Source organism: Coregonus clupeaformis, chromosome 18 (assembly GCF_020615455.1).
Source record: "Coregonus clupeaformis isolate EN_2021a chromosome 18, ASM2061545v1, whole genome shotgun sequence".
Classification (NCBI taxonomy): Eukaryota; Metazoa; Chordata; class Actinopteri; order Salmoniformes; family Salmonidae; genus Coregonus; species Coregonus clupeaformis.
In genome coordinates, this window is record NC_059209.1 from 17,802,858 (window position 1) to 17,825,446 (window position 22,589).

At 45.0% G+C, this 22,589-nt stretch overlaps 1 protein-coding gene across 1 annotated transcript in view; it reads right to left on the reverse strand.

Annotated features, from left to right (window-relative positions):
* Window positions 1–18,248, reverse strand: part of LOC121551934 (neurogenic locus notch homolog protein 1-like) — a 44,993-nt gene extending 26,745 nt beyond the window's left edge. Inside the window, exons 1-4 of the mRNA XM_045226786.1 lie at window positions 17,966–18,248; window positions 16,048–16,129; window positions 3,773–4,035; window positions 3,233–3,571 (exon numbers count right to left, since the gene is read on the reverse strand). Of these exons, the coding sequence (XP_045082721.1) occupies window positions 3,233–3,571; window positions 3,773–4,035; window positions 16,048–16,129; window positions 17,966–18,023 (742 nt within the window). The 5' untranslated portion in view covers window positions 18,024–18,248. The remainder of the gene's footprint in view (window positions 1–3,232; window positions 3,572–3,772; window positions 4,036–16,047; window positions 16,130–17,965) is intronic.
* Window positions 18,249–22,589: the final 4,341 nt, after the last annotated feature.

Here is a 22,589-nt window from a genome sequence, read left to right on the forward strand (position 1 = left end):
AGGGCATTTTCATAGACAGACTTGAAAGCCAGATCGGTGATTATTGCAAAAAAGCCGGTTACACTATTTTGATAAAATAATTACATTATTAGTGGACCTTATGGTTGTGGAAGGCTTATATTTATATAATTTCACAAGCGGACTGGGATATGTTCCGGGTAGATGGCGAAAATAATTTGGACGAATACACTGAAACGGTGACTGAGTTTATCAGGAAGTGTATAGGAGATGTTGTTCCCACTGTGACTATTAAAACCTACCCTAACCAGAAACCGTGGATAGATGGCAGCATTTGCGCAAATTTGAAAGCACGAACACACCGCATTTAACCATGGCAAGGTGACTGGGAATATGGAAGAATACAAACAGTGTAGCTACTCACTCCGCAAGGTAATTAAACGGAGAAAACATCAGTATAGAGACAAAGTGGAGTCGCAATTCAACGGCTCAGACACGAGACGTATGTGGCAGGGTCTACAGACAATCACGGACTACAAAAGGAAAACCAGCCACATCGCTGACACCGACGTCTCGCTTCCAGACAAGCTAAACACCTTATTTGCCAGCTTTGAGGATAACACAGTGCCACCGACACGGCCCACTACCAAGGACTGTGGGCTCTCCTTCTCCGTAGCCGACATGAGTAAGACATTCAAGCTTGTTAACCCCCGCAAGGCTGCCGGCCCAGACGGCATCCCTAGCCGCGTCCTCAGAACATGCGCAGACCAACTGGCTGGTGTGTTTACGGACATATTCAATCTCTCCCTATCCCAGACTGCTGTCCCCACATGCTTCAAGATGGCCACCATTGTTCCTGTACCCAAGAAAGCAAAGGTAACTGAACTAAATGACTATCGCCCCGTAGCACTCACCTCTGTCATCATGAAGTGCTTTGAGAGACTAGTCAAGGATCACATCACCTCAACCTTCCCTGTCACCTTAGACCCACTTCAATTGGCTTACCACCCCAATAGATCCACAGACGATGCAATCGCCATCACACTGCACACTGCCCTATCCCATCTGGACAAGAGGAATACCCATGCAAGAATGCTGTTCATTGACTACAGCTCAGCATTCAACACCATAGCACCCTCCAAGCTCATCATTAAGCTCGAGGCCCTGGGTCTGAACCATGCCCTGTGCAACTGGGTCCTGGACTTCCTGACGGGCCGCCCCCAGGTGGTGAAGGTAGGAAACAACATCTCCACTTCGCTAATCCTCAACACTGGGGCCCCACAAGGGTGCGTGCTCAGCCCCCTCCTGTACTCCCTGTTCACCCATGACTGCGTGGCCAAGCACGCCTCCAACTCAATCATCAAGTTTGCAGACAACACAACAGTAGTAGGCTTGATTACCAACAATGACTAGACAGCCTACAGGGAGGAGGTGAGGGCTCTGGGAGTGTGGTGCCAGTAAAATAACCTCTCACTCAACGTCAACAAAACAAAGGAGATGATCGTGGACTTCAGGAAACAGAAGAGGGTGCACCCCACTATCCACATCGACAGGACCGCAGTGAAGAAGGTGGAAAGCTTCAAGTTCCTTGGTGTACACATCACTGACAAACTGAAATGGTCCACCCACGCAGACAGTGTGGTGAAGAAGGCGCAACAGAGCCTCTTCAACCTCAGGAGGCTGAAGAAATTTGTCTTGGCACCTAAAACCCTCACAAACTTTTACAGATGCACAATTGAGAGCATCCTGTCGGGCTGTATCACCGCCTGGTACGGCGACTGCACCGCCCGCAACCGCAGGGCTCTCCAGAGGGTGGTGCGGTCTGCCGAACGCATTCCCGGGGGCAAACTACCCGCCCTCCAGGACACCTACAGCACCCACAATAACATCTGATACACACGTGTATGTGACAAATACAATTTGATTTGATTTGATTTATTTGACCTTTAATTGTACAACAAAGCTTATTTAGAGAAAACATTGAGATATATATTGTGAATCGACCATATATTATTTTTTTTTGCAATTATTTTTAGGCCATATCACCCAGCCCTACAGCTCACACACACACATCACTGTGGAGCCACTACACACAGCTCACACACACAGCACTGTGGAAGCACTACACAAAGCTCACACACACAGCACTGTGGAACCACTACACAAAGCTCACACACACAGCACTGTGGAGCCACTACACAAAGCTCACACACACAGCACTGTGGAGCCACTACACAAAGCTCACACACACAGCACTGTGGAACCACTACACAAAGCTCACACACAGCACTGTGGAACCACTACACAAAGCTCACACACACAGCACTGTGGAGCCACTACACAAAGCTCACACACACAGCACTCTGGAGCCACTACACAAAGCTCACACACACAGCACTCTGGAGCCACTACACACAGCTCACACACACAGCACTGTGGAGCCACTACACAAAGCTCACACACACAGCACTGTGGAACCACTACACAAAGCTCACATACACACAGCACTGTGGAACCACTACACAAAGCTCACACACACACAGCACTGTGGAACCACTACACAAAGCTCACACACACAGCATTGTATAACCACTACACAAAGCTCCCTCCGCCCGTACTCACATCATAACATCATCCTGACCAGCCACTAGAGAACCGTACCACTAGTTTATTTCACAGCTGTTTTAGATGTTTGGCTTAAGTTGGATAGACTGGTGGAGAAAACACTAAAGCAGCCCCTAAGTGGAAATGGATTGCACAACTTGAAAGTTCATACATGGTCAAATCCTAACTTAATATAATCTCACATAACTCAAAATGTCCCATAGTTAAATGGCCTGATTGTTAATCGTTCTGGATACAATCGTCTGCTTAATGACTAAAATGTAATGTACAGTGCCTTCAGAAGGTATTCATACCCCTTGACTTATTCCACATTTGTTGTTACAGCCTGAATTCTAAATGAATTAAATATATTTGTTTTCTCACCCATCTACACACAATACCCCATAATGACAATTTGAAAACATGTTTTAGAAATGTCTTGAAAATGAAATACAGAAATATCAACATTTGCCCAAAACATAATTCCACTTGGACATTATGAGGTATTATGTGTAGGCCAGTGACCAAAAATCTCAATGTAATCCATTTTAAATTCAGGCTGTAAAACAACAACATTTTGAAAAGGGGTAGAAATACTTTCTGAAGGCACTGTAAATGTAGGCTTCGGCCCATAGTGGATCAGATGGGACAACATTAAACAGAACAGTACCTGGAACACAGGAGCATTCATAGGTGGTGTCTCCCTTCTGGACGCAAGTGCCCCCATTGTGGCAGGGGGAGGGATTGCATGGTAGGTAGCGGGTATCGCAGTGCTTGCCCGTATACTCCTGGGGACACTGGCAGCGGTAGGTGCCCACCTCGTTCACACACACGCCTCCATTCTTGCAGGGTGAGGGGCTCTGGGCACACTCATTGACGTCCTGCTTGCAGGTCTGGCCATAGAAGAACGGGGTGCAGGAGCAGATAGAGTGGGACTCAAAGGGGGTGCACTGCCCGCCGTTGGCACAGGGATTAGAGGCACAGGGGTCTGCCTGCTGGCACTGCTTCCCTGAAAGAGACAGACACACATCTTGTAAATAAAATCATGATTTTGATCTTTATTTACATAGACAGCTCCTTGTTTTGTTTTATGTGCTACAATTAGTTGTAACCATGGTCAGTTTTAATCTTTTAAAGAACAGAAGACCGGTTAGTAATGCTATTTGTTACTACTAGAGTATTCAGCAGTAGTAAATATGACAGTGTTTACCTGACCAGCCAGGGGGACATCTACACTTGTACTCTCTGAGGTTGACCAGGTCGCAAGTGCCACCATTCCGGCAGGGTGAACTGAGACAGGTGTTGTCGATGGGCGTCAGACATAGGCGGTCCGTGAAGCCTGGCCGGCAGAAACACGTGAAGTCCACTGAATTCCCACGGGGCACCACGCGACACGAGCCGCCATTTTTACATGGAGAGTAGGTGCAGGGGTCCCTGTGCTGACAACTGTTCCCCACGTAACCATCCCGACACCTGGAAAGAGAGAGAGAGAGAGAGAGAGAGAGAGAGAGAGAGAGAGAGAGAGAGAGAGAGAGAGAGAGAAAGGCAGGGTGAGTCAGCAAATAATAATAGCACTAAGGGTTAAGGAAAAGTTGTATTCAACAGGTATGGACTGACAACAAAACCCATAGCGCTAAATGTATTTTTTTAAGTTAACACGAGTCAAGCATGTGTGGCCAGTGCAATGCAACCTGTCTTTGTCTGTTTTAGCAGATGGAAGATATGGGAAAGCAGCAAGAGTGAAAGCAAATACGTACTAGTTGGCATCCACTTTATTACTTTCACCTCTGATGTTTTCAGAGGTCAGTGCAAACAAGGAGAGGAAGCCACTTTAGGCTATTGAGATGTTCCTATTGTGTGCTCATCAATATAAACCTTCAGCAGCCTGGGAAACAGCATCAGCCTGATACTAACTAAGTAACTAACTAGTCCCTAAGTAACTAACTAGTCCCTGCTCTCTGTGAAAGACGATCTGAGGGCTCAGTCAGGATGTTCTCTCTCTCTATCCAGCCCACTGTTTTTACAACGCAGCCATGAGAAACTATGCAGCTAAACAGCACATTTGCCTTTTCACTGTTGTCCTTTCAGACAATGTGTTTTAGGCCATAAAACATTGACTGCAGGACATGGGGGGCAGGGGGTGGGACAGGAGGCATCATCCACCCCTGTGATGTTTCTCACAGGTCCTCTTAGAGTCGTAAAGTGGCCCCCAGCAAACGGTTCCCAGAGAGAATGAGAGAGGTGAAATTCCACAGTGTGCCATCACAGCAGCAAGATTTGTGACCTGTTGCCACAAAAAAACAAGCAACCTGTGAAGCATAAACACCATTGTAAATACAACCCATATTTATGTTGATTTATTTTCCCTTTTGTACTTAAACTATTTGCACATCATTACAACATTGTACATAGCCATAATATAACATTTGAAATGTCTCTATTCTTTTGAAACTTTTGTGAGTGTAATGTTTACTGTTAATTTCTGATTGTTTATTATCTATTTAACTTGCTTTGACAATGTAAACATATGTTTCCTATGCCAATAAAGCCCCTTGAATCGAAATTGAATTGAGAGAGAGAGAGAGAAAGAGAGAGGCAAAGAGAGAAGAAGAGAGGGAGGAAGAGAGTGGGGGACAGCGTTCTCCGCGTCAGTGGAGATGGATTCACACATTTACTATTACAATGACAGGGCATGGAGAGTCCCCCGAGGCGACACAAGGTCAAATCCCAACAAAGGGCCACACACACAATGTGCACACAGACTGCACAGACACACAAGCACACGCACACACAGAGAAGTGGTCAGAGAGGTTAGTGAGATCAGGGAGGTGGTCAGGGTCAGTGGAAAGAGATAACCCACCACTGTCAGTTTGGAACCTCACTGCTACCAAATGCTCCCATTTGTCATCCAGAGGGTTTCTGTACTGTTTTCCACATGGTTGGAGGGTGGGGGTTGGTCATTATGGATAGACTGACTCCCTTCATCAACACTACACAACAACATTGAACTGGACTCTGACGAGCTGACTGAATTTTTGTACATATTCCAGTCTCATTTTTGACAAAAGTAGCCACCATGGCTCCCTTCAACAGCTCTTAGCGAGAAATATGCTCCACTCCACTTTTTTCAGGCTCATTCATTCAAAAGGACAAGGCAGTGTCTATGCCTGTCTTTGAACTCAGAGATAACATTATGGAGACTTCAAAGCAGTGTTCCTCCACCTCAATGCCCTGTATTCTTCTACTGTATAGTCTCTTTCTCTCTCTCGCTCTCTGACAGCCAGAGACAAGGGATATAGAGAGATAGCACTGCAAACTCTAGAGCCACACAGACACTTTTGGTATCAGTCATCCTCCTAGTGAAACTTTCACTAATTCCTTGTCAATTCCTCCAAGGCAAAACAAAGAAAAATTAAACACAAAAACAATGTTTTAAGTGAGAAGTAGGGATTGTTCTGAAGCCGAAAAAGAAAGGAAACTCAATACAGTCCCTAAAAAGCTGAGTCATTTTTATTGGAGGTTGTTGATTATAGCTCCTGTGTCTCATTCTGGGGGATTCCATAGTATTAGAATGTCTCAGCAACCTTTAAATACCGTTAAAAGTTCTGTCACTCCAAAATACTATAACATAGACAGCTATGAGTCTATTACTATTAGCCTTAATGGGGCTGACTAAATCACCTCCCCAAACATTCCCAGGGGGCCGTTGGTTGTGTGAGCGGGGCTGGGGGCCCAGGGCCAAGCAGAGGCCCCCTGTGGGGACAGACGTGTGTTTAGACAGGGTCTCTCTCTCACGGGATTAGGGTGGCCAGGGAAAGAAAACATCACATGCTAGGCTGGGCACTAGCTACACAAACATTAAGGGCCCGATGGCATGTCACGCTGCTTTAATGGTAGCCTAGGCTACCTCTAGTTTCCAAGCACTGGGATATACTATGGAATCATCCCTCTTGGGTTACAGGGAGCATGTTTGTCAGGTTTTTTCTAGAGAGATCTGGAGTGCAAAGGAGGAGAAAAGGCCATCTACTAATGTCCCAACATCACCATATGCTATTTTAGGACTATTCTAAATCTAAACATGATCAAATGTATTTTCCTGTGGTGAGAAGAACACATGCTCAGTTCATCCTTGCTCTCCAGAGTTTCACTACAAGCCCTTTAATTGTTCAGATAATTCACTATCTTTTTTAATTATGACAGAGATGTATAAGATTGTAGAAGCATTCTGCCAGGCAGCATTCATAGCAATGCAGTTCTGAAATAGTGAGAGTCTATAAGCCAATCCAGGTCTCCCAGAGAGGGGGACAGTGCAGACATAGCGGGAGCCTGGTGCTGGGGTCGTGAGGCAGAGCATGCGTCACACCATCGTTCCCAAAAGGCTGCAGCCACGGAGCAGGTGTTCATGTAAATGAGGGGACGGCAGCTGCTGCCTGGCCACCGCTCACTCACCCCTCCCTCCATCACCCATTTCTGCGCCCTCCATGCCCCTCTTCATCCCCCCAGGAGAATAGCTGGGGACTGGGCTTCAGGCATCTGAATGCCCCCCCTAACCCTCAGCCCTGGAGCAGTGGAGGGGGTAGGATGAGTGGCTCCATTGTTTCTCCTCCTCATTCAGATCTGACCACAGGCAGGCCGGGAGCCTCCAAGCTGAGAGTGTGCATTCAGCTGTTAAACCTTCTCCTCTCTGTTCCTTCTTCCCTCTGTCCACAAACAAGTTTTTCCTCTCTCCTTTCCATCTGGCCTCTCTCTCTCTCTCTTTTTTTGGTCCTTCGTTCGGTCTTCTTTTCACTTCCTCCTTATGGAGCCTTCGTACGACTGACCGTCCTTTTACTCCCCCCTCCTCCATGTACCTTTTTTCACTCTCTTTCCCGCCAACTGTTCCCCCCCCCCTCTCTCTTTTCATGGCGTCCATAGGGTTGACTGGTTTTGTAAGCCACCATATTAGGATTTATGACTCTCTCTCGACTGGGTCTTGGCTTCAAAAACCTCAGTTTGAACCTGGGTGTTACTTTTCACTGGTCAACCCAAACACACTTAAACGACGCAGAGAAACACAAACAAAAGCTGTCTGAAAGAAAGTAAATTGAACTGGTTTTGGAGGGGAGGGGGGGATGGAGGGTTAGTGGGAAGCCAGTGAAGAGAGGAGGTTGCTGGTTTGGGCTGTGTTGTGAGGACAGGCAGGTCTCTTGGCCCCTGCTTGTGTGTTCGTGTGTGAGAGACGTTGGGCTGTTTGTGAGAACAGGCAGGTCTGGGCCTGGTTTAAAAATCTGGTGTGAGTTTTTGCAGAGCTCCGTAAAGTGAGGCTGCCAAGAGCCCCCCCGCCCCACTCGTCTCCTGTACCTATCCCTGAACCACTGGACTTCAGTCCTCAATGGAGGCTCTTGGCAGCCTCACTTCACGGAGCTCTGCAAAAACTCACACCAGCTTTTTAAACCAGGCCCAGACCTGCCTGTTCTCACAAACAGCCCAACGTCTCTCACACACGCACACGCAAACAGGGGCCAAGAGACCTGCCTGTCCTCACAACACAGCCCAATGTCTCACACTGGGGCCTCAAAGACAAATACATAAAGCACCCACTCCTCTGCCTCGGTCCACGTGGCACTCTGGCCCTGGCGTTTGAACAGAGTCAACCTCAGCGCGCACTAGCCAAGAATGCTAACAGTTTGCTCTTTAACTTAGCGAGAGGTCGACGAATAGGCAGACAGCACAAAATACGTTTTACAGGACACACACGGCTAACCGTCTTAAATGGCTCACACAGACTATAAAAGGGCAAAACAAAAGACACACAGCTACTCTTTTATGGAGTCTTTAGTTTGCACCGTTCAAAACAAACAGTGAAAAGCAGCTGCTACAACAGACTCCTGGCCCCGTCATCTAGAGTATGCTAATCTTGGCAGCAGGTAAACTATCTGCTAGAAAGTTAAATAAAGAAAACCTGAAAAGAGGAGAAGAATCAGAAGCTGTTCAAATATCAGGTGTGTGGCGGGCCGGAGTGGTGTCGTATAACAGGGGAACCTCTGTAATCAGGCTTATACTGTTGTTGTTATCCTGTGACTGTCGTTCCTCCCTGCCTGCCCCAATAGTCTCCATTGTCCTGCTGAGATTGCTTTTCTTCTTGGCCACAAGTAGCCCGTGGCAAAGGGTCTGTGTGTGTGCTCGTGTGTCTGTGCTGCAGTGTGCAGCGGGCGGCCGAGGATCAGCCCAGGCGGGGAGCAGATGTTGTCATAACATCTGACCTCAGGAGCAGACACCACTCTGGGGGTTTCCCCACTTTTGGCCCAATCTGCCATCTGTCACTCTCTGAGGTCACCACGCACAGAAAGGCACTGTGCTTTGAAGACACACAGGCACGCAGGCGTACACATGAACACACACACATATACACACACACACACGCACAGAGACGTACAGGCTCCACTCCTCAATACAGCCTACAACAGCCATGGAGCTGTGTTCACCATTCACCTACAGTATTGTACTGTAGTTTCTCTAAAAGGGTCAATCAGACCACGCTGACTAACTGTAATTAGCACAGGGTGGCCGTCCATTCGCATCTGACCACTGAACATCAGCCGTCATTTTCTATTAATTTCCTGACGATTCGGGAAATGTTGAATCGCAAAACTCGTCGACACCCAGCAGATGATTAACTGCGCACGGCAGATGTTTAGGTTGGTCTGTCTGTGCTATAAGACAAAAAGACACTTGACCGGTTCCAATAACATTTTCACAACAACACCATGAATCATTTTGAGAATTTAACCTCTTCTTTTTCCAATTTCAACACAGAATCGAGAAAGTGACAAACTTGACCATTTTGGGCCTCGAGCTAATTAAGTGTTTTTGTTTTTTTACAGTCTGTCTCTCTTTTACATGCCTCCTCCACCTCTCTCTAAACTGCCTCCAGCCTGGAGTCAAACTGTGATAGGAACACTGTTTTCCCCTGCCTTGTTCCTCTCCACTCTCATTTCCTGTCTGTTTGGTGTCTGTGCCTCTGCTAAGTATCCTTTAGTCTTGTCTGATCTGTTTAAAAGCACTCCCCCAGGGCCTGCTGTGATGCTGTGCCTCAGCCTCTCTCTCTCTAATCGTAGCTTCCCAGCCCACATCTGGTAGCGTTCATTAGAGGCCTGTTTATTTGGCCCTATTACTGACAGAGCCCATGGGAAAGGAACCACTCCCCCAGGGACAGGGACACAACACAGAGCAAGGGGCAGGAGGAGAGACAGGGGGAGGCAGGAGGGAGACAGGAGCAGCAGGGGAGTTATGGAGAGAGACAGGAACAGGGCCAGGGAAGGAGGCTGCCTGGAGGACTTCTGACTCATGCTGCCTTCTCCTAATGACTAGTGGTGGTGTTGCTCCTGTTTAGCCTGCTGCTTTACAAGGCTAGGAACCTCTTAAGTGATTAAAGGTGGCTGAAGGTGTGTGACACGGAAGCAGACCCTGACGAGGTAGTTCCTGTACAGCGTACACTAAGCTCAGTGTTGTGTTTGGTTGAGGTCTACCTATGAGAAAATGAAGTAATTCTAATTCATTTTATGAAGTTTAGGTGATTCAAACAGATGCCCTTGGCTTTAGTTTAGACATCATTTCAGACTGTTTGTTGCCATTTTTCAAACTTTTTTAAAGCACTCCTTATCACTCCATCCAGAAGAAAGCCATTAACTTACATTTTGTGATCTCTTTGTGAAGAGTATCCTGTGTGAATTTGTGTGTGTGGAAGTTCATAGAACACCTGCCACTGTGAGGCAGAAGTATTCTGTTTGGAGTTGAATGGCAAAACCACAAGTAATCATGGGTATTATGGAGCGTGCTGCCTTGTGGGTAATGCAAGTCCCTTTCAGTTGTTCGGTTATGATCCAAAGACAGGTGGTCGGGCTCAAATTCATCAAATCAGGAAATGTTCCTCTATTGTTGTTTTCTTTCCTGCCCCGCTGCACTCACGTACACGTACATGCACACACACAGACTGCCTCGCTGTCAGTCATATTAGTCGGTGATCAAAGTGTATGTGAATTTTTTTCTTTGTCATGTGTCACCCCTCAGGCTCAAATACTGTATCTCTAATCCAGCGTTGAAGTTGCCCAACATCAAGTCACTTCAATCAGTCAGAAGTCAGAACAGAACAGAACAGAAAGCGGCTCAGTTCAGCTCCTCCTTCTCTCCACTGAGGTTTGTGCCAAAGGGATGCCGACCCAGGCCCGGCGGCCCATGAAAGCCCAGGGCCCTGTGTGATGATATGATCACATACAATACAGCACCTTTTCTTCCCCCGGTCCTTCGAGGCTGTTTCCTGTGTCTGAATGAAAGGATGGGTGTGGGGGGTGGGGGACTAAAATGCAGGGACTCATCTGCCTCGTAGCAAACAGAGGTTGCATTGAAGCATCTCTGGCCAGGACCAGGGCTGGCTTTCATTCATGATGACTATACTATATTCAGTCACCACCACACCACTCATGCCAGGGAATAAATGGGCCTGCTTCTTATTTCACTTCAGTCAGAGAGAGAGTTTTAACACACACGTAGCTAGGCCATCTAGCTAGCTATCCAAAGGGGAATTCATTAAAGCCTGGACAAACACTTGAGACATTGATTATCCGAGGTTATATCAGTTCCAGCTCTTTGAATACAGTGCCTGCAGATTAGAACCTGTCATGGAAACCTTCGCCTCAGGCGCTAACTGGGCTATTTATGTCTTTCTGAAGGAGGGGAGACTGGCTGTTACTGCAGAATACTTATTTCCCCAGGCAAGCAGGCTCACAGAAAGGCAGCACAGGGGACATCTATGCTAAGGTGTGACTCTCCAATTACTGAGGCCTCAACTTAGCATGCATCATCACATCAACAGCAAGCTGGGGACTATAGTGACATATTGGAGTGGCGGGATGGAGACAGGCTGTTACTGCAGAAAACTTTTCATCAGGCAAAATTAGTGCACTACATAGGGAATAGGGTCCCATTTTGGACACAGCCTGAGTGAATGGGTCTATCTACAGTACAGGACAGGTTGATGAGTGACGGACAGACAGCAATATTACCCAAAATGCCCTGGCTCAGTCTCATCCATACCACATCACCTCCAAATCTCCCTTCTCCAGTGTGGGACTAAGCCCTCCTCTGAAGTACAAGAGGTCACGTGACACACTGTATCAATGGCCGGTCCAAAACAATTAAGACATTTTGAGGCGTCTCTTCTGTTTGCCTGCCGAATGAGGTACAGTATGTGAACCTTGGGCACGGCAGCCCTCTCCAGACCGTGTACCTCTCATCTCTCTGGCTGAGGCTCTGAAGCTAAGCCCCTTGATTCTAGCCATCCCAGAGAGTGGATCATATCTCTCTCTCTCTGGCTTTTATTGGCCCTACACTGCACTGCTTTCTGTTACTGTCATGTCAGCTTACTAGATGAGAGGCCTCCTACAGATAAACTACCCTTGCCTGCCCTGATCCCAGTGGCTCTCACTCACCAGTCCAGATATGAGGGAGGACCTCGGTATTCATGGCATGGAATGTAAAGTAGGCATCCCTGCAGTACTACACTGAACAAAAATATTACCGCAACATGCAACAATTTCAAAGATTTTACTGAGTTACAGTTCACATAAGAAACTCTGTCAATTGGATTAAATTCATTAGGCCCTAATCTATGGATTTCACATTACTGGGAATACAGATATGTATCTGTTGGTCACAGATACCTAAAAAGGTAGGGGCGTGGAACAGAAAACCAGTCAGTATCTGGTGTGACCACTATTTGCCTCATGCATCGCGACACATCTCCTTCACATAGAGTTGATCAGACTGTTGATTGTGGCCTGTGGAATGTTGTCCCACTCCTCTTCAATGGCTGTGCGAAGTTGCTGGATATTGGCGGGAACTGGAACACGCCGTCCTACACGTTGATCCAGAGCATCCCAAACATGCTCAATGGGTGACATGTCTGGTGAGTATGCAGGCCATGGAATAACTGGGACATTTTCAGCTTCCAGGAATTGTGTACAGATCCTTGCGACATGGGGCCGTGCATTATCATGCTGAAACATGAGGTGATGGCAGTGGATGAATGGCATGACAATGGGCCTCAGGATCTCGTCACGGTATCTCTGTGCATTCAAATTGCCATCGATAAAATGCAATTGTTGTCCGTAGCTTACGCCTGCTCATACCATAACCCCACCGCCACCATGGGGCACTCTGTTCACAACGTTGACATCGCCCACACGACACCATACCACCATGTCTGCCATCTGCCCGGTACAGTTGAAACCGGGATTCATCCGTAAAGAGCACACTTCTCCAGCGTGCCAGTGGCCATCGAAGGGGAGCATTTGCCCACTGAAGTCGGTTATGACGCCGAACTGCAGTCAGGTCAAGACCCTGGTGAGGACGATGAGCACGAAGATTAACTTCCCTGAGACGGTTTCTGACAGTTTGTGCAGAAATTCTTCGGTTGTGCAAACCCACAGTTTCATCAGCTGTCCGGGTGGCAAGTCTCAGATGATCCCACAGGTGAAGAAGCTGGTTGTGGATGTCCTGGGCTGGCGTGGTTACACGTGGTCTGCGGTTGTGAGGCCGGTTGGACGTACTGCCAAATTCTCTAAATCGATGTTGGAGGCGGCTTATGGTAGAGAAATTAACATTCAATTCTCTGGCAACAGCTCTGGTGGACATTCCTGCAGTCAGCATGCCAATTGCACACTCCCTCAAAACTTGAGACATCTGTAGCATTGTGTTGCATGACAAAACAGGTGCACCTTGTCCCCAGCACAAGGTGCACCTGTGTAATGATCATGCTGTTTAATCAGCTTCTTAAAATGCCACACCTGTCAGGTGGATAGATTATCTTGGCAAATGAGAAATGCTCACTAACAGGGATGTAAACAAATATGTTCACACAAGTTTAGAGAAATAAGCTTTTTGTGCGTATGGACAATTTCTGGGATCTTTTATTTCAGCTCATGAAACATGGGACCAACACCTTGCATGTTGCGTTTATATATTTTTCAGTATATATAAAACTAAAGCATTGGATAGCACTTTACCTGGGAATACCACTTGTCTTGACTTCAGAATGGTATGGTTTTAATTGAGGTGAAGGAAGGTCATAATCCTGTCAGGAATGGAAACATGGCCGTGGAAAAACACTGTCTGCTCAGGGAAGGAATTTTGTAGCCTATATTATTCAGACAGGCTGTAACACAGACCTCACCACCCTGCTCTCTCTCTCTCTCTCTAAACATAAATATGAGTTGTATTTACAATGGTGTTTGTTCACTGGTTGCCCTTTTCTTGTGGCAACAGGTCACAAATATTGCTGCTGTGATGGCACACTGTGGTATTTCACCCAATAGATATGGGAGTTTATCAAAATGTGATTTGTTTTTTAATTCTTTGTGGGTCTGTGTAATCTGATGGAGATATGTGTTTCTAATATGGTCATCATTTGGTAGGAGGTTAGGAAGTGCAGCTCAGTTTCCACCTCATTTTGTGGGCAGCGTGCACATAGCCTGTCTTCTCTTGAGAGTTAGGTCTGCCTACGGCGGCCTCTCTTAATAGCAAGGCTATGCTCACTGAGTCTGTATCTCTCTCTCTTTCTCTCTCTCTCTCATCAAACCTCCAATATGAGGACTTGGGTCTACTGTATCTTGTGGGTTCATGGGTCTTCATTAGGCCTAATGAAGACCCAATAAAATGCCTAACTTATAACCTGAAAAGACTAAAGGGACCATGTCAATTATCCACAGAACCCACCTAGATGTGGTTAGTCCTCCAGGCATTAACTTATGTTGACATTTGTCAACAATTCAGTAGGACCTGCCACACAATTCTTTGATTTTGAAAAGACAAAGCAAGCCAGGTTAGCCTACATGATGAGAAATGCTTGTTGAAGGTTTAGTGGAAGAATTGTGGAAAGAGACTAGCAGCGTTGTTGACACTAGGCCACAGTATTAGTATTAGATTAATCTGATAGGCTGCACTTAGCTTGCTCTGCTAAATGTTCCCATTTTAGTTATCATTTTCACATCACAGCACTGTTTAAAGTTTGTCCAAACATACTGTATATCCATAAACAAACATTTCCAGCATTGAACACTAGAGAAGACACAACACAACCTCTGACCTCTGCCTGTTCATTCCAGACACATTGTGTGATTGTCAACTCTTGTTACCGCGGGATAATACAAAAAAAGAAGGCATAGTAAAAGATACACAAAAGGAAGGTCTAGTAAAAAACAAATATCAGCCCTCTCCAAAAAACATGGTGCTCCAGTCTAGCAGGCCACTCATCACAATCTCCATGTTTAATTAGGAGAGTCTGAGGACAGTGACAGGCACAATGATGGCTTTGTGGCCCAACAAGGGGGGTGAAACACTGCCAGACAGAATTAAGATGTGGCCCAGAGCCAAAATGGCTGCCTGGGCCTGCAGGAGCCAAGAGCCGACCCGGCCTGATTGAGCCGCCGTGCCAGCCCAGTTTCATCACACTCCACTGCAGCTCAGTAAGGCAACACTGGCACTCCGATTACAGGCTGGAAACAGCCAATGTTCAGGTAGCCTTTGTGTAACAGGGGGTAAGAGGGGTCAGGGGACAATAGAAGTTCTACGTGTCGTTGATGTAGAAGAGCTACTCAACGCTTTGTATTGACCTGCTCCTTTCACTTTAAAAATGGAGAACAACAACAACAACAACCTCAGATATGCATTACAACTTGTTTACTAACTTCCAGTCTCCTTATGTATCGGCTCCCAATTATAAAACCATCCAGTCTAATTACCCTCTACTGCCATCTGTCCTTCTGATGAAAATCTCTCAGAAAGAGAAAGCCCATTCAACAGGGGGACAAAACCCTTGAGCATGGGGAGCGGGGGAAGGACAGGGGGGAGTAGGGGGTAGGACGGAGGAGAGACGGTAGGACAGGGGGGAGTGGGGTAGGACAGAGGGTGCAGCCAGCACTCACTGGGAAGCCTAACCCAGATTAGTCACACAGAATTAATCTGAATGGAGAACAATGGCCACCGAGCTTCTGGCAAACCCCAGCTGTCGCTCCGTGAAAGAAAGGAGAAACAAGATTTAGGACTAAGAGTGAGTGTCTCCAACGGAGACTTCTGCTGGAGAGAGGGGAGAGGGAGCCTGCATTCAGTAGCAGTCGGCTGGGCTGGGCTGGGCTGGGAAGGCTGCAAGACACACAGACATAGCAACCCCCCGGTGCAGTCCTCTTCAAAACCCACACATCTCATTCATTGGCTGGCCCAGGCTTGGGTTGTATTTGTCTTCCAAGAATAGGCATGTGCTGCTGTCTTAGAGAACTGAAAATGCCTTCAGAGGCCCAAGCTGGGCCTCAGCTCAACATGATAAAATTAAACAACTTCACTTTCTTGGATATGTCATTTACTAAATGATCTCTGGAATGTATAATATGTGTTTTATGCAGGTGTTTGCTGTGCATATTTACCTCATGTAAAATAAAGGGATTTGAAACTTACTTGCACTCTCCATTTCCATCAGCCGTGGCCTCACACCTCCCCAGGTTCAAACATGACTCGGTGGACATAGAGCATCTTAGGCCTGCAAACAGAATGAGTCAATACAACACACACACACACACACACAACCCTAGTTCTCTCTTCTTTCTTTTCACAATTGAGGAGAAGATTTTGATATACACAGTCATCCCCATTCTCATCGATGGATGATTCTGGAAAAGCAGCTAGACGTGAACAAAATAACATCCAAATGCTTGAGTAGTAAATGACAGAACTATCCCTCATGATGATGATTGTATGGCCTAGGTGTGACTTCTGCCACCTTGAAGTGCAGTTTGTGGTGAATGGACTTGACACACGGGTAGGCGCATTCTTCCCTTTGCAGCTGTCCCAAAGAATGTACTATATTTGGGGAGTAACATAGCGCTGCAAAATGGTTCTGTGTAACTCCACTCAAACCTGCCTCAATGGCTAAGGCTTGAGTTTTGATATTCCTGTGAAGTTATAGGCTGAACAGTGAACTTTCTGGCAAAAGCACAGCGATTGGCGCCAGCCGAGAGCGCAACGGTTAGTGCTATCCGGGATCCTATGATGACAATACAATGTCCTGCCTGGCTATTTGTGAATGCAAAATAAACGTGAAGGTGCAATATGCAGAAATCGCTCCGCCATTTCCTGGTTGCTAACATTTTAATAGTTTGCCTAATTTCAGTTTGTGACAAAACAAGAATGCATAATGTAGAAAATCATTTTACCATCTAAACCGCTGTGAAATATATTTTCAATAACCAAAAATATTGTGTGCAGCTGGTGTATAAAACCGAATGTAAAACAAGGTCAAAACTAAACTTAAGCACGAGAAGCATAGAAATAGTGCACATAGAACAGATTTACCGCTTCTCAGACTTGCTTTCATTGAGCATGGCGGATCTATATCTCACAACTGTATGTCAATTTGGTGGGGTCACCCAAAAAGTTACATATCCTCCTGAGCTCCATCATTTTTGTCCTCTAGTGGACATCAGATCTTGGTCTGTATCTCTGAGGCCATACAAGCCACTATATTATGTCCTGTTGTCCCCTTGAGAGGACATTTTGGGCATTTCAATGATGTCACATGTGTGGGGGTGTGACTTTGCCAACTTTATCTTCCCGGTTCTTAAAGAAATGTCTGCATCATATTTTATGGAATTTTGAAAAGAAGTGTGTGTAATTATAAATTATAATTTTTGTGAGTTTTATATTCAAATTGTTTCTAGTAAGTGAATATCTCAGGAATAGTTAAGTGAGTTGTCAGGACTGTTTAATCATGTTTTCACATTAAACAATAGTTAAATAAGAGCTTATCAAGAAATGTCCGCTGTAGTGGACACCCGGACACCGCAACTATCTTTTTCACCCACTGTACCCCCATTGACTGTAATGTAAACGTTTTCATATTTACGTCCAAATGACCACTACAGAGGACAATTTTGCACTTACAATAACCGATAAACAATATTTAAATTTGTTTTTATATAATCGGGTCTCAGGAGCATATTGAAAAGAAAGAAAACTGATGCAGGAATAAAAAAGAAGCCGACATTGTGTAGATTAAATTCTGAACTGTCACATCTAAAGACGCAAATGTAAGCAATTCCCTCCTGTCAAGCTATCCTCAAAGATAAACTGCCTTTGAAAAAAGGCTTTTGAAGTTCGAATGCAACAAGTGCAACGTTCTGAGATCGTTCTACATCATAATTGCCACTTCTTCCTATTTGTTCTTCCTTCACATCAGCATTTACTGTACACTAATGCGATTTTATATGAGTGAATTCATGAAAAACATCTCCGTAATAAATGTACAATCACTTATTTTATGAATATTTATCCACTGTGTATCGAACCAAACATGGTTGAATATTATTATTGCACTTACCTCGTGTTAGAGCAACCAGCGACAGCAGGAAAGTTAGTTTCACAAAGAAATGATGCATTCCTTCTTTTCTGATTTAAAATTGATGTATAATTCCACTTGGAGTTATCATATATGCTGTTTATTTTCCTCTTCGACAGTTAAAAAAAAATCAAATTCATCATTTCATAGATCCAAAAAAGTAAACGTTTGCGGCGCGTTTCTGTGAACTTCGTACATGCGATGCTGTCACTCCAGCTTCCGAGTTGTAAATGACTCCATTCCCGTATCCACATCTAGGGGCGTTAGGGTTCCGCGCCACTAGGTCTACTTCACCCACGACTATTCATTATTTGAATCCAGAAATGTTCTGAGGAGCAGTTTGAAAATACGCCCACCCTGTAAAACTATCAAAGTAGCACATAAAAAATTAAAAATAAATCCCAGGCGTTTCCTGTAGTTAGGCTATGCAATCACTGACAAAACACATACTTTAAAGCGACAGTATGTAGAATGTCCAGTAAATCTAGGCTAATTTCTATGAATAAAAACATAAATAACAGAATGAATCCTCATTTACCCTTAGTTTGGAAGAATATGTAGTTTGTGTTATGTATGTCTTATGTAATAACCAAATTATAACCAATTCCTACATTGTTTATCTTTTTGTTGGGCCCACACTTTGAATGTATGCATATCTTACAGTGTGGCTTTCACATCACTAAAATACAAATGTAGAAGAGATTATCTTTAAGCAGCCCAAGTGAAGGTGTTCTCTGGTGACAATCATCTTCACATACTCAACATAATCATTCTGTTTTGCTCTCACACTTGTAGCTCTCACAATCTCCCAATCCCCATGTGTTGGATGTATTCCAATTCTCTTGAACAGCTAATGTAGAGCATCACAACCCTAGTTCTCTCAGAATGTATTTGTTTTTCACAGAGGTATGCATGATTAAAAATATGCCATCTAGCATGTGAACCATGATAACAGATCTAATCCTCCATAGCTGATAAGTAAATGCTGACAGTAGGCCTGAAACACAGGTAAATACATTCTGGTTGTGCTGAATCAGCAAAACAGAGGTCAGATTTCCAGTTTATTCCATCCGATGACACAATTTATTCCATCCAATGACACAAAGGATTATATATATATATATATTATATTATATCCTTTGTTACATGTACAGGCTTTGCAATGCCTAAATATCATGGGTAAAAATCAAGAAGGCCCTCAATGAGATTGTTTTAGTATTTTTATGGTGACTTTTGTTTCTTAGGCTTGTTAGTACAAATGTCAACTTCCACTCACAAACAACATTCATTCATTTCAAAATTTTGCAATAATTAATTTGGAACTGGTACAAACATTTTCGAAGTATCACTACTCATAACCAAAAAGAAGGGAAAAGATTAGCAACTGGTGGTTTTTATGCCTGCAGGGCTTCATTTGTTCAGTGGTGAATCCATATTTCTGTATGGCATTTAAAGGAGCTGCATACGCAACAGGACCTCCAGGTAGAACAACAGCCTGGAGTGTGGCATGAGGTAGACTGAAGCAAACTCTGTGGCCCTGGGGCCTGAGAATGGAGAGAAGGGTTGGAAGAGGAGATAATGGTAAAGGAGTGAAGGGTTGGGGGAGAATATGATGGAGAGAAGGTAAAGTGGTTGAGGTGGCGATGATGACAAAAAACAGCAATAACAACCTGTTTTTCTAACTTTTACAGAAAAACATAGATAAAAATAATGTAAATGATATAAACGGCTATGGTTTTATGTCCAGTGTGATAAAAATATACATCTGTATTGTGTCACATTCCAAGGCTGAGTGTAAACAGGATTTGTGTTGCCATGCTTCTCATTGTTTTGACCTGGGCCATTTCAATGCCCTCCATTCCAGATGCAGGACCATCATATTCCACTTAGCAAATCGTTTTATCCAAAGCAATTTACTGCTCAGAGTACACACATTTTTATTTAAAGTTGAAATACGTAAATGGGGAAACAGTGCCACGGTTCAACCCAGCGATTGTTATTGTTTTTGTTTTGATGATGAAACGGAGGAGAGGAGTGTCCGGCAGAGTAAAACAAATAAAATAAATCGCATTACCTATTCTGGTTGTCAGTGTGCAGCGGTAGGACGAAGTCAGGCGCAGGACACAGAACTGAGTAACAGACAAACGTTACTCGGAAAGAAACAAATACTAATGCCACGCAGGGAAATACACCAGCTCACAGCAGTCATAAACACCAAACAAAGAACAATCACACACAAAACCATGAGGGAACCAGAGGGTTAAATAGGGAAATAATCATAACGTGATGGGAACCAGGTGTGTACAATCAAGACAAAACAAAGAACACAGAAACGTAGATCGGTGGCAGCTAGAAGACCGGTGACGACGACCGCCGATAGCCGCCCGCACAAGGAGAGGCACCAACTTCGGCTGAAGTCGTGACACTGGTGTTCTATCCCGTGTGCAATGATGTCTGAGTGGGAAAAAAACCTGTGTTCATTGTTTGAAGTAACTTCTTTGTTGTAATATCCCAAATGGACGTGGCAGTTTCACCAAGTATGGATTCCACCTTTAGTATATGTGATCCCTACGGAGATTGAACTCTCTTACCAACTATCAACTCAAGCCTCTGAAAACAGACTACTGTACGGTGTAGAATCTCACTATTTTGATCACTTCCTGGAAAATAATTGTGTTTTTCTACCTGTTAGTGCCTGTCCTGTTAAAGTTGTTTTTGTTAGCACTCCAAATTGAGTTTATCACTGTTGGGAGAGGCTCTAGTTTCTGTTTGTTTTAGGTTGAGATTTATTATTGCTGAGTTAATCTCAGAGCAATAACTGCATGATCAAACATTGACATGGTTTATCTAAACAACGTGGTCTCAGGGCAATTCGTTTATTCTGTAATTAAATCTGTGACACTCATTAGGTTACATTATGAATGGAAGCTGTCATATATACAATATCATACGAATTATAGGATGTATAGTATCATACGTTTTATCCAGTCGTACAATAGCATAAGAATTGAATGACGAAATGTATCATATTTCTTGAACCAACACTTTAGGCTTGCTTAGTAGTCATTCAATCTTCTCAGTGTAACAGTTGGGATAATGGGACAATTCGGAGTACAAAGCACTTCTCATCCCTGGATTGAGGTATGTTTTCCAAGCCTTATCTCGTGACGGTTCTGCTGGGTCTTAATTTAAGCAAACGTCCTGTCCGACCCTATTGTGCAGCCGTAAGCAAGCCTAAGGTCTCATATCTATTGGTTTACTTCTTGGGGGACGTATATTATTATACGTCTTTCTCTGAGACCAGGTTGCTTGTTGCGCCATAACAACAAAGGATAATTATGGGGATAATTTACGTTGGCGGATAATTTACTTAAAAGGTTAGGAGAACTAAAACGACAAAGGTTAGGTGAATTTACGTAGCAGGTTAGGGGAAGGGTTAGCTAAAATGCTACAGTTGTCCCCCGACCCGACTCGAACGCGCAACCTTTGGATTGCCAGACAGTCACGGATTACAGTCACGGATTACGCCCCCCATCCGTATTACGCCCACCCATCCACCCCGACCAACCAAATGCTACAGTTGTCCCCGACACAATTTGAACACGCAACCAGGGACAGTCATGAATTAAACCCACCCATCCTCCCCGACCAACCTCCTTACTTTTGCTTCTGACTAAAGTAACTAGATCATTAGTAGGTATCATACATCTTGGAGGTGCTCAGAAATACACTACATGACCAAAAGTATGTGGACACCTTCTTGTCAAACATCTCATTTCAAAATCATGGGCATTAATATGGAGTTGGTCCCCCTTTGCTGCTATAACAGCCTCCACTCTTTTGGGAAGGCTTTCCACTAAATGTTGGAACATTGCTGCAGGGACTTTCTTCCATTCAGCCACAAGAACATTAGTGATGTCGGGCACTGATGTTGGGCGATTAGGACTGGAATTGAGGTCAAGGCTCTGTGCAGGCCAGTCAAGTTCTTCCACACCGATCTCTACAAACCATTTCTGTATGGACCTCGCTTTGTGCACAGGGGCATTGTCATGCTGAAACAGGAAAGGGCCTTCCCCAAACTGTTGCCACAAAGTTGGATGCACAGAATTGTTTTGAATGTCATTGTATACTGTAGCGTTAAGATTTCCCTTCACTGGAACTAAGGGGCCTAGGCCGAACCATGAGAGACAGCCCCAGCCCATTACTCCTCTTCCACCAAACTTTACAGTTGGCACTATGCATTCGGGCAGGTAGCGTTCTCCTGGCATCCGCCAAACCCAGATTTGTCCGTCGGACTGCCAGATGGTGAAGCATGATTCATCACTCCAGAGAACATGTTTCCACTGCTCCAGAGTCCAATGGCAGCAAGCTTTACACCACTCCAGCCGAAGCTTGGCATTGCGCATGGTGATCTTAGGCATGTGTGCGGCTGCTCGGCCATGGAAACCCATTTCATGAAGCTCCCGACAAACAGTTATTGTGCTGACGTTGCTTCCAGAGGCAGTTTGGAACTCGGTAGTGAGTGTTGCAATCAAGGACAGACGATTTTTACAGGCTACGCGCTTCAGCACTCGGCGGTCCCGTACCTGTTTTTTTTTATTTTTTA